The 12,954-nt window shown below is 36.2% G+C and overlaps 1 protein-coding gene across 1 annotated transcript; it reads right to left on the bottom strand.

The window, feature by feature from the left end:
- Nucleotides 1-3,389: 3,389 nt before the first annotated feature.
- On the bottom strand, nucleotides 3,390-12,954 carry LOC147291801 (protein BONZAI 3-like). The gene is made up of 15 exons (XM_086236305.1): nucleotides 12,716-12,954; nucleotides 12,355-12,402; nucleotides 11,981-12,099; nucleotides 11,796-11,844; nucleotides 11,641-11,697; nucleotides 11,089-11,268; nucleotides 10,851-10,985; nucleotides 10,675-10,736; nucleotides 10,460-10,556; nucleotides 10,263-10,377; nucleotides 10,085-10,161; nucleotides 5,078-5,226; nucleotides 4,894-4,942; nucleotides 4,738-4,794; nucleotides 3,390-4,124 (listed from the first exon to the last, which is right to left on the bottom strand). The coding sequence occupies exons 1-15, from the start codon at nucleotides 12,941-12,943 to the stop codon at nucleotides 3,675-3,677; spliced, it is 1,872 nt and encodes a 623-aa protein (XP_086092431.1). The 5' UTR covers nucleotides 12,944-12,954; the 3' UTR covers nucleotides 3,390-3,674.

Genomic DNA, 12,954 nt, shown 5'->3' with positions numbered 1-12,954 from the left:
ACAACTCCACGACATGTATGCTGATTATTCATAGTACGAATATAGTAAAATCCATTTGCTCTACATAAAACTGCATACATATGCCATTTACAACCATGTGAATTCTTCTCAAAACATTCAGCTATAATCCGATCTTTGTCATTCTTCTCATATACAAATTTGAATCCCATCTGAACAGCATATTTCACCAATTTCAAACGAAATTCACCTACACCGCCCTCAAATTTTTGTCCAACATGATCAATATAACCTTCCCACTCTTTCGATAGATAACTTTTAGTTTCAACAGTTCCAAAATTACCTAAATACTGATTCGGATCAATCAAACTCTCAAAGTCTTCAGAAGATGAACAACTTGCAGCTTTCTTTCTTGTATAAGAGACTTCACTAGCACTTGTATCTTTAGATGATGTACTAGGAGCACTACAAGCAACATACTCAACAAGAACACCATCGTGATTCACAAGTATATCAACATATGAAAGTTTAAACAACGGCAAAGAAGCTAACATCAAGTGAACATCCATATTACATTCCAATTTGCAACTTTCAAGATCCGGTAAAGAGTAAGATAACCTAAATTGCCCTGCCTTCAAATAATTGAATCTCTTTATTACTTCACTACAAATCCATTCATAGGTAACACCGGAAAACAATGACAAAAGAACTGACTTACTGTCACAAGTAACTCTTGAAATCACACCAACATCCATTAAGCTACATGATAAGAAAACATAAAACAAAAAAGTAAGTAAACACTAACCTAACAAAATAAAATCAATTGAAAATGTTAAAACAAAACAACATAATCAGTATTGCAATTCAATTTCTTAATAAGTTTAGGCAATATCAGTTTCAATTTGTGACTTAAAATAAAACAAACAAAGAAAAAACACAAGTGTAACTGAAACTGAATTTCCACATAATTGCTACACTGAAACTGAATTTCAATATAATTGCTACAGTGAAACTGAATTTCCACAGAATTGCTACACTGAAACTGAATTTCAACATAATTGCTACACTGAAACTAAATTTCAACATAATTGCTACAGTGAAACTGAATTTCCACAGAATTGCTACACTGAAACTGAATTTCAACATAATTGCTACAATGAAACTGAATTTCAACATAATTGCTACATTGAAACTGAATTTCCACAGAATTGCTACACGGAAACTGAATTATTCTCTTTAAGGTTTTGATATCAATTGACTAAGTTGATATTACATCTAAATAAATCAACAAACCTAAATTCAACCACTAAAGCTGTAACTAAATGACTCCCAGAAATTGTTACTAAATCACTCAAACAAATTGTAACTAAATCACACACAGAAATTGTAAATCAATTGAAATTTATCCTAAATTCAACATAATCAACACAGAAATTTATCCTAAATTCAACATAATCAACACACAAATTTAAAATCACTTAGTCAATTGAAACTCAATTTTCAAGAACTCACAGTAATCAAATTTGGTCTACTAAGCTCTGATGAAAACCTCCCGATCACAATCCGAAGAATCCGATCACAACACCCCGAACAATCCGATAACAAGCTCGCGCAGATTCAATTACTCCAAAATCCGATGAAGACCTCTCCCGATCACAGAAAACACCCCGAAGAATCCGATCCCAAGCTCACGAATATTCAATTCCTCACGAAGAGAATAGCATATGAAGATGAAGAAACTCACGATGAAGATTCAAGCTCATGATGAACATTCAAGCTCACGATGAACATCGCAAACGCAAGAACAGGGGTAACTAAAAAAACGGTACGGTGATTAAAGTTTTTGATGTAGGAAAACAAAACATGGGTAAACCTGGTATATTTAAAAAAATTAAAGTCAAACTTTTCTTATTAGAAGTTGACTAGGGGGTTTACAGAGATATTAAGTGTTAACAGTGGGTTTTGAAATAGTTTAATAAAGATTGGAGGTTTTGAATTAATGTATATCAAAATAGGGTGTTTTAATAGTTTACATATAAATAAAAGGGAGACTTAGAATCCAGTCTATTTTACGAGTCTTTTTTAGACTAAGACCAGTAGTGATTTAGGGTTTTTAATCAAGTCCTTTTATTTTTCTTTTTTGACGGTTTTATGTTAGCTTTTAATTCCGGAATTTTGGGCTCCGCCCAAAATGTCGGAGTTAAAACCTAATATGTAGCCTCTACAAAACCCACTCTACAACTTAGAAGGGGAAATACCCTTCAAATCGGGGAAGAACTTTATTATAAATTAAAAAGATTTTCTTATAAATTAAAAAGACTTTTTTATGAATTAAAAAAAAAAATTCTTATAAATTAAAAGATTTTATTATAAATTAAAATGATTTTTTTATAAATTTTAAAATACCTTCGGTCTCTATCTAAAAACTGTTTTTCCAAAGGACCTAAGTCTAATTATCTCTAAATAAAATTGAGGTGTTTGTTGAATAAAATTTATGTAATTATTAATTAGTGAACTATTTTTAATTAATAGTATTTGCCTCCAACACGCATTATATTCATCTTATATCACATGTATGCTACTACATAATTTGGTTTCTTCAATGTTTTTTATCAATGTAGTATATATTAAATAAACATATGTTAAAGTTTCATTCAAAATTTTCGCATTTGATAGCAATTTCCGTCTTTTCTGTTTAATTTTTTTCGAAATTTCCATTAAAAATTTCATCGAAATTTCAATCGAAATTTTTTCGAAACCCGAAATTTAACTCATTGGTTCTACCTAATTCTTCTCTTTGTTCTTTTTCTTCCTTTAATTACCCTAAAGCCAAAAGTTGAAGCTTTTTAGTTTTGAGAGAGAGAGAGAGAGAGAGAGAGAGAGAGAGAGAGAGAGAGAGAGAGAGAGAGGCCAAAGCGTTCTAAGGCTTCTTGCTGATTCAAACAATCTAAGAATAAAAAAGAAATAACATTTATTCACTTTTTCTCTGCAAGGATAAAAGTGTAAAAAGCATGCGCTTTTTGTTTCCTGTGTTTTTTTTTTTCTTGACAGGCTATCCAGGTAAGTAGGTAACCCATAAAATTTGTCAGATGACTTGCATGTGCTATGCACGTGACTTGTAAAAAGGGCAGCTCCACCGTGCAGCAGCTGTACCGTAGAAAGCCCCATGCAGCTGTAGCTTGGATGAATGGGTTGGAAGTTTGTTCAATTGAAGTTAATTTAGAAACATAGGTTAGTTTGAATAGTCATCTTGACATCAGCCAAACTAAAGATACCAATAACTCTACAGAAACTATCACCACTTAGATTGAATTATCTTCCAATCACACTGTTGATTTTTTAATATTCCTTTTGAAGACAAAGGAATTTATAGAGTAAGATAACTACATAGACTGAACAAAATCAATTCATTTCATTTTTAAAGATGGGTTATGCATCTAGCCTGATATGAAAACAGCACCCCCACTAATTTTAGGCTATTCAATTCCAATTCTGTTACAGAAAATTCTTGAATATCAAGTCTGAGTATGCAAAAATCAGAAACCTATTCAAATTCAGGTAGAGGATGAGGTAGTTGTTGAACAAAGTAATTCCTTAAAGGAAAACTCTCAAGAACCCCAATAACAAGCAACTCCACTGACGACCGAAGAATGACCAAAAATACAAGCAACCAGAAAGATCCTACAACATGAATCTTCAAGCAACCTATCCATATCTCAATGTGGATGAAATTTGTTCGACTCTGCAGAGCTCTGAACAGGAACAGGTGGTCCATTAGAGCCAGTGTTTGATTCATGTACCTTGACGCCGAAGCAGTCCACAATGGAAGGTGGTACAGCAGAAATAATCAGCGACTTAGATGTTACAGGAGGAACAGGTGGTCCATTAGAGCCAGTGTTTGATTCATGTAACTTGACGCCGAAGCAGTCCACAATGGAAGGTGGTACAGCAGAAATAATCGGCGGCTTAGATGGTACAGGAGAGCTATCTAGTAGCGGCACAAAGCACTCAGTGATGGTAGGGCGCTTGTGATTAGAAGATGATACAAGAGAGCCAGTTTTTGAATCATTTGGCTGTGGGAAGTGATCCTCAATGGAAGATGATCCAAGAAAGCTAGTTCTTGAATCTAGCCCCAAGGAACCCGCCTCATCTGACGCTGTGGACTTCTGTATTATCCATAAAAGAAAACAAAAGGGCTCTTTGCTGTTAAGCAGGGCCAAAATTACAAGTATACAAAGGTAGACAACCAAGAATAGAAATATACAGTAATGCTCACCTAAGAGACTTAAAATGAGGGACAAGTGTAGGACAATATATTCAAGAGTTGGATTTAACACGATTATGAAATTTATAATTCATTAAAGTGAAGATATCCAACTCTTGAATGTGTTGTCTCATTTTAAGTCCCTTAAATAAGCATTCCTCTACAAAAGGCTACAGCCATAAAGGAATATACCAAGACCTTGAAGTTGATGGAGCTTAAGGCTAATTATTAAACATGGGGTACCAACTTGCAACAGGTGGCAAAATTGAGGTACTAAAATGTAGCTTGCCCTAAAGGAAAATACTACATGCTACAACCATATCTTTCTTTAGTTGCATCAGTGGTGAGCAGTGTAGTAGCTATATAACAATTATCATTACACCATTGAAATTTAAACTGGAAAAGAAACATATACTCTGACATATGAAATAAACAACTCTATACGCATATTGCACCAGCTCAATGAAAATAACCTATGTTTTTAAATGAGATCTACTGATTTCGAGGTAACTTGCCTCTGAAAGAACACAATTGCCTTCCCCATGAAATTCTTGATTCTTCAAATTCACTGTCTGCGAGGCAACTCAATAAGAAGGAACCTTCAATAAGATTTGTATTTGGTTTTATTCTGAATGAAATGCTAAAATTGAAAGAAGACATATATGTTATACCTTCACAGGTACATTGTGATATTTTGTATCAACAGCGTAAACATGAAATCTTGGGGGAGAACACAAGAAAAGAAAAACAGAAAAACGTGAGTCAAGCACAGCCAAATCAAAACCAATCTTACCAGATACAATACAAGATATATCTTCACAAATTCAGGTGCTAAATAAAATCCGAGAAACTTACCTATGTGGCTGCACAATCTCAAACTGATATGCAACTCCATCTTTCTCTATCCATGGAGGACTCAAAGTATTCAGTATTACTTCTGTTCTCCCTAATTCCTCTAGCTCATCATCTAATTTCTTTGCACAGAAAGCAACCATGAGGTCACTCTGAAATAAAATAAAAGAAGTTAAAAGAAGTATTTCAGGGTAAAACATGTTAAGATAAGTCTCACCATGATACAGTACCATGTCATACAAGTACATAAACATAACTTTTGGCGCCGTTGCTGGGAACTGGCAAATTGGTGTTAATTGTTTTCTGTACATAGTTGTTTTATTTCTTTCACTAGGATTTTTATCTTCTTTTGTAGGTACTCATGGAGGAGGCAAGCTCGAGCATCCTTGAAACATTCAAGAAACGTTCAGGACATAACAGATCATCAATGGCACCTTTAAGAATGCATAGAGCTCCCCCTTCACCACAAAAAAAGAAGCATGGACGAGGAGTTTTAAGGAAGAATCCAAAAATGAAAGAGAAGATCAGGGTTCTGAGAAGGAGATGTGCAAGACCCATACTTGCACATCAAAGAATTCCATATCACATGTGAAACCTAAAAACTGAAAGGACTCGATGATGATCAAGTACGCCTAAGGTTGTTTTCTTTCTCTCTCAAGAAGCGAGCTGAGACATGGTTATGCTCATTACAAGCTGAATCTCTCACAACATGGAAGGAATTGGCCTTGATGTTCTTACATAAATTCTACCTAGATAACAGAACAAACCTCATCAAGAAGCAGATCTTGGGGTTCACTCAAAACGAAGATGAGGTGTTTTTTGAAAGTTGGGAGAGATATCAAGAGTTGCTGAGTTTGTTCTCCCATCATAACTTCGCACCATGGATGCAGATCGAGTACTTCACGATAGACTCCTTGAACAGGATCGAGCCATGGTCGACATGACATGTGGAGGAGCTCTGAGACAAAAGACTTTTGAGGAAGCATGGGAATTATTTGATACAATGGCTGCAAACTCACAAAGGTGGAGCAGAAAGCAACAAATTACTAAAAAGAGAGCCGCACAACAAGAGATTTAGGAGCTGAAGCGGTTAGTTTACGAGTTGCAGACCAACCAGAGCAAAGGACCATCAACCATAGACAACACTCAACAAGAGATTAAACCCTCTTGGGAGGAAAGGAGGGATTTCTTAATGCAGGGACTAACCTCAATGTGCCAGACATCAAAAACCATCCTCAATAAGATGGAGTTCAAAGAAAATAGAAAGGTTGTCGCTGCCTTAGCAGCGTCAGTAGATTCTCTGCATAACTCCACCCCATCCCAAGCTCTCATTTCGCTCAGAAGTGGAAACAAGCGATTACAACTCAGTGAGCTAGAGAAGATAAGGCACCATGCCTATGAGAACGCCAGGATATACAAGGAAATGACCAAAAGATATCATGACAAGAAACTTGTCCCGAAACAATTCTAGATTGGGGACAAGGTACTCTTGTTCAATACAAGAAAGCTGAAATCTAGATGGATGGGTCCTTTTGTGATTACGAATGTGTTTCCATATGGAACAATAGAGATTCAAAATCCAAAGAATGGGGAGAGCTTCAAAGTCAATGGTCATCGATTGAAGCCCTATTTTGAGTACCATATGGAACCTGGTGTAGAAACCTTGTTTCTAAGCGACCCACTATGATATCAAAACATTCTAGCTGAAGACGATAAACTTAGGCGCTTCTTGTGAGGCAACCCAAGTAAGGGAAGTTCTAAACCCTAATTTCTTATATTTTTCATTGAGGGCAATGTCTAGTTTATCGCGCTTCTTGTGGGGGAGGGGTTGGTAGAAATTTTCCAATTTTTTTTTGCTTTTTGAGTCGTTTCCAACAACATTAAATGATAGTTTATGGCTTAAGTTATGCACTATACATAGTGATATGATTAATTCGTGATATTCTTGCAATTCTTTAGGTTTTACTCGAATATTCTATGCGCTAATTACTTGGTTTTCAAAAACTTTAGTTTTTGTTTTTTTTAAATTGGAGATTTCTGTGCATATTAGAATAGACTTACATGACCTGGTGAGATTTTGAGCTTATACTTTCATTACTGAGTGTTTCCATACTCTTATCACTTCTTGTCATGTAAAGTTCTCATAATTATCATCATTTTGATCATTACTTGTAATTCACATTTAGAATCATGATTTAGAACTTTTCTTGAGATATGTGCAAAGCATGTTTAAATAGCTTCATGAATCTGTTGAAGTGATAGTAGGCCATGTTTGTTTAAACCTGTATACCCTGACCAACCCTTTGTTACAAATATCCCTAGATAAATCCCCTTTGAGCCATGAGCCTTTTCTTTCTAAAAACCCTTACCAAAACCCTAAGTGTGGGGGCAATTACAATCCTCACCATACCCTACTCAACCTTATCTATGGTGTTGCGTATTCTTTGGTACCTAGGGATGAAAAGAAAAGTCTGAACATAGCATAGTGGTCAAAAGAAAGAACTGCTCACAAAAATGTCAAAAGAAAAGAAAAAGCACTCTTATTATCAAAGTGTTATCTTATGAGGAGTGTGAAAAACAAAAGCAGAAACAAAAATAAGCTATGAAAAATAGGAATTTGTGATGACTAGGCCTTAGGGTACCTAAGGAATGACAAGACCATAGATCTAGCCTATGATCATCCTTTCATTTCAATACCAAACCCTACCTTAAGCCTACATTATAACCTTATATGAAAGTCCTACTTGATTTTGGGTGGAATGAAGTTTATAAATGTAGAGTATGGATAAAAGAAAAGCTTATGAGGATTGATATATTTCTATGTGATCACTGTTTGAGCGTATTTTTCTTATACATGTAATTAATTGCCTTCGCTTGCATACCATTGAGTGTCAACATCAACTTCTAAGTGCTTCACTGAGAGAAAACCATAGTAAGGATTAGAGTTGAATTCTAATATGTACGCAAAGATCTGTTCTAAAAACTGACTTTAAAATGTGCACAGATTGACAAAGTACAACTGAAAGCATTGTGTGAATAAAGTGATTAACATAGTACTTATACATTGTTTTTTACTTGGCCTTGACTAGAATGCAATCGTTGGAAAAAGTTTTTAAGTCAGTTTGCTTGAGGACTATCAAAGTTCAAATGTGGGGGTATTTGTTGAGTCAAATTCATATACACATCTTTTATACTATTAACCCTCATTTGGCTTTTAGAACCTCATAAATTGTTAGGATTTAATTACTATTCGTTTTAGATTGGAACAACAATAGCTGGGCTAATTGGGCTATTTTGCAGGAAAGAAATAATGAAGGAAAGCAGAATGGGCTGCAACATAGAGATCAAGAAGAGCAGCCCGCCACCATAAGCAAGGAAGGCACAGCCCACAGATGTCACAAGGAGGAGCTGCTGTGCACCACCACATCAAGCCCATGCAAGACCGGCCCAAGGACCAGATCCACACCACAAAGAGCGGCATCTCTATGTAGTGAATTAAACCCCCTTGTGACCTTATTCTTTGATGTATTTAGATTTATCGCAGTTTTGGCAATAGGAACAAGCAGCACACAGAAAAACAGAAAAAATTAAAAACACACGAGAACACCAAAGATTTGTTATCGAGGTTCGGCTAACTTTGCCTACGTCCCCGTGTGATCTTTAAATTAGGAATCCTAGGACCAACTAGGACTTCAACGAGCCAAACACAACACTCTAGGCCCGGCCTCCACCAAACGCCACTTCCTTGCAAGACAAGGAAGCTTGCTCGCCAACTAATCACACACACCGCCTTGCTGTCCAAGTAGCCGCCTCCATGACTTGCTGCTCAAGGAGGAATGCACAGAAAGAAAGCTTGCCGCACGGCCCTTTGCCGCCTCCACCTCCTCACACTTCTAGGAATTTCTTTCCTATAAATACAACCCCTCACCCTCTCATTTGATCATCCCAATCCATCCACAAGTCAGAAATTAGAGTGAAGAAGAGAAGGAGAATTTCGAGAGTAAGAGAGTTCTTCAAACTCTCCTGGCTGCCCTTGCAATGCCACACTTGGAGGAGCTACCATGAAGCTGTCGCACCTCAAGATCGTCTCCCTCAATTGGTTTTTCTATTCCTTTAACATGAGTTTTGTGAGGATTAAGTTTTACATATTACATGGATCTGAAGTTTCTATGGTTTGTATGTTCATCGTTTCACGAAATATAATGAATATGCATGGGTAATAGCTTGAGGATGTCAACTGTAGCCGAAGGAGAACATGTAAAGGAGAACATGTATACTTAACTACATAGGGAGACCAACCGGAGATCTAAGTATGTAAAAGGAAACTAGTCTGTAGATAACAGCTGCCACTAGTAGCTAGCCAAACCTAGTTGGTAGGTGAACTTTGTTAACATGTTTGAATCAAATGCTCATAAGATTGAAAGTATGAATAGCATGCTAGGTGTGGAATCCGAACCCTAGTGTTTTTATCAATTGATTGTTTCTATAGTTTAATTTTCTATCTCAATCTATCACAAAGCCCCATTTTAGAGTGTGTGCGTAGTGTGTAAATACTCAAACAATTAATCAACATCTCCAGTCTTTGAGGGATCGACCTCTTACTTGCATCCCCTGTGCTACATAACGGTTCGTGCAATTGTGAGTAACTTAGTTAGATTTCTCTATCTAAGAAAACTGCAACAACAACCAAATATCGGTTCCAGTTACAAAAAAAATTTTAACAGCCTGGTTCGATAATTTTTAACAAGCGTTTTATCATGTTAATTACAGCAGTAGTAAACATATCAACTATATCATTCTACCAGTTTACATATCGACTATATAATATTGGTGTCCCATGCAATTATCAATATTATATTAGTGGCCCACGAGCTCTATATAGCTTAAGTGGCATTGAGTGAGATGGGGAAGGGGTTAGAACAAAGGTTCCAGTCTCCTTGTGAGCAAAAAAGGAATTATATTAGTGCAACTACTACCCATATTAGAGCACCACACCTAGCACCTACTTACCTGTTGGAAAGAATTCAAGCAGCCATAAGGATTGATATAGTGCAAAGAATTAGGACTTCGAGGATTTCCATTTGAAGCTGGAAAAAATTCAATATTCACAGCACGAACATAATCAATGTCGTAAATATGTATAAGTGAAAATTGAAAACCTTTTCCAAAAATATCAAACGTTACTTACCCTTAAAATCAACAGAAACCATGAAGTTAGGATCAAATCCACTAGAAATATAATCTAGAAAGCTGAATTGTTCCTTCTCACAAAATTGATCCACAAACAGCTGACCCTTCAAAACCTATGTTGGCAAATTATAAAGCAAAAGTATGAGTAAATTGATATGAAATACTAAGAAATCAACTGGAAGCTTGAATATACACCTTTTCACAATCACGATGAGAAGATGGAATGACAAAATTCACCCCTCTTCTTTCTTTGTATAGTTTTTCCAAGTCTGCCACCGACTTTTGGAGTTTCCTGTACAAGACCAGGATTTAAGTTCCAAAATCATTCTTTTTTCTGGTCCAAGGACAGAGTAATGATAAGTTCAAAGCAAACAAAATAAAGACTAGGCATCAATAATTTCAAAAATTACCCAATTAGAACATGGTTTCCACTTCTGTTGAAATCAAAACACTCAATAAGAAATGGGTTATCCTGCATCAAGTTGAAGTTTGGAAAATTAGATGAATTTGTCTACCATATTTTTCCATTACCAGACTTATAGACTCTAATTTAACAGGTAGCCAAGAAATAATTTGACAAGTTTACCTTACTTCCAAACAGCTGCATATGCAGGCATAGTGGTTTCCAAATTGGATTCAAATTGTTATCCACCACTTCAGTCTTGCAAATCGGAACAAAACCTCCAGTCTCAACAATTCTAGATATTCTTAAGAAAGGATCCTAAAGTAAAAGAATGGAGAAGAAATTTCCAGGATCATACAGAAATAGAAATCTATATCCACAAGTAAAGAGATATGAAGACTGCTGTGTTGAAAGTACATACACTTTTAGAAAAGAGGTCTTTGTTCTCCAACTTGGAACAGCGGAATTTTATCTCAACAGCACTCCTAGAAGCAAAAGTTTCTTCAGCATGGACTGTGAGTGTTCCTAAGTTTCTCAAACCTCCATGTCCATTTCTGTTATGGACATTTAAGGTTAAACTCCGACTTTGTTTAGTCACAATCTGCCATTAGAAAAGCGAACAAGTACACCCACAAAAACACAATATATGTTAGCATTTAGGCAATGATTACTCAAATCTATGAAATCTGAGCCACTCAATTCAATACAATTCCATTGGCAAACATCTTTGTAAATAATTAAATAAAGGAAAATACTACATGCTACAGCCTTATCTTTCTTTAGCTGCATCAATGGTGAGCAGTGTAGTAGCTATACAACAATAATCATTACATCATTGAAATTTAAACTGGAAAAGAAACATGTACTCAAAAATATGAATTAAGCAACTCTATAGTCTATACACATATTGCACCAGCTCAATGGAAATAACCTATGTTTTTAGTTGAGATCTGCTGATTACAAGGTGACTTACCTCTGAAAGAACACAATTGCCTTCCCCAAGAAATTCTTGATCCTTCAAATTCAGTGTCTGCAAGGCAACACAATCAGAAGGAACCTTCAATAAGATTTGTATTTGGTTTGATTCTGAATAAAATGCTAAAATTGAAAGAAGAAAACATGTTATACCTTCACAGGTGCATTGTGATATTTTGTATCAACATCGTAAACATGAAATCTTGGGGGAGAACGCGAGAAAAGTAAAAAGGAAAACATGAGTCAAGCACAGCCAAATCAAAACCAATCTTACCAGATACAATACAAGATATATCTTCAGAAAGACTTAGGTGCTAAATAAAATCTGAGAAACTTACATAAGTGGCTGCACAATCTCTAACTGATATGCAACTCCAACTTTCTCTATCCATGCAGGACTCAAACTATTTAGTATTACTTCAGTCCTCCCTAATTCCTCTAGCTTACCATCTGATTTCTTTGCATAGACAACAACCATGGGGTCACCATGTTAAGATAAGTCTCATAAATGTACAGTACCATGTCATACAAGTACATAGACATACAACCATAGATTGTAGAAAGTAAGTTTTTAACCTCGATTATAAGTGTTCAAAATAATGTGACAACCCTTCCATGTGTTAGGTTAGTGATGATAGCACTCATTATTCATTTATTATAGAACAGAGAACTAAACAGGTAGTGCTCATATGACATGGATATATAAACATACCTTTGAAGTGATGTCACGATCAGGCAAGTTAGATGCTGACAACGATAACTGTAGCACAAATTGAAATAAATGAATACATTCCAAAAAATGAAATAAAAGATAAGTGATTTCCACCGCCATCTTTCCGGCAGTCCTTTTCCCAACACCGGCGGACCTTCTAGATCGCCGTCATCGGATACCAATGGGACCGGCGGTGCCTGGAGTTAGGGAGGCGCGGCCGGGCCACCAGAAATATGGCGGGGGAGGAATAAAGGTAATAATCTTTTGCGATAAATAAGAAATTGACACACTAACAATAAAAAAAATAGAAGATTGAATCAAGCTTTGTATGATTGAAGGTGACATTGCATAGCATATATACCTCCAATTGAGTGAACAGAAGGAAACTGCCATGAGACCTGTGGAAGAACTCAACGGCGTCGTTATGAGCGCCGTCGTTGTTAGTGTAATTTGGCGCTGGTGTGGGCCTCTGCTGGGCACCTCCTATGAACTGTTTGTCTCTGCTGTAAAAGTAATTTGGCGCTGGTGTGGGCCTCTGCTGGGCACCTCCTATGAACTGCTTGCCTCTGCTGTAAAAGTGAAAATCCATCTCTCTCTCTC

The sequence above is a fragment of the Dryas octopetala genome, chromosome 3, assembly GCF_963921425.1.
Source record: "Dryas octopetala chromosome 3, drDryOcto1.1, whole genome shotgun sequence".
Lineage (NCBI taxonomy): Eukaryota > Viridiplantae > Streptophyta > Magnoliopsida > Rosales > Rosaceae > Dryas > Dryas octopetala.
Note: the sequence above shows the minus strand (reverse complement) of the source record. Positions and strands in the feature narration are given on the sequence as shown.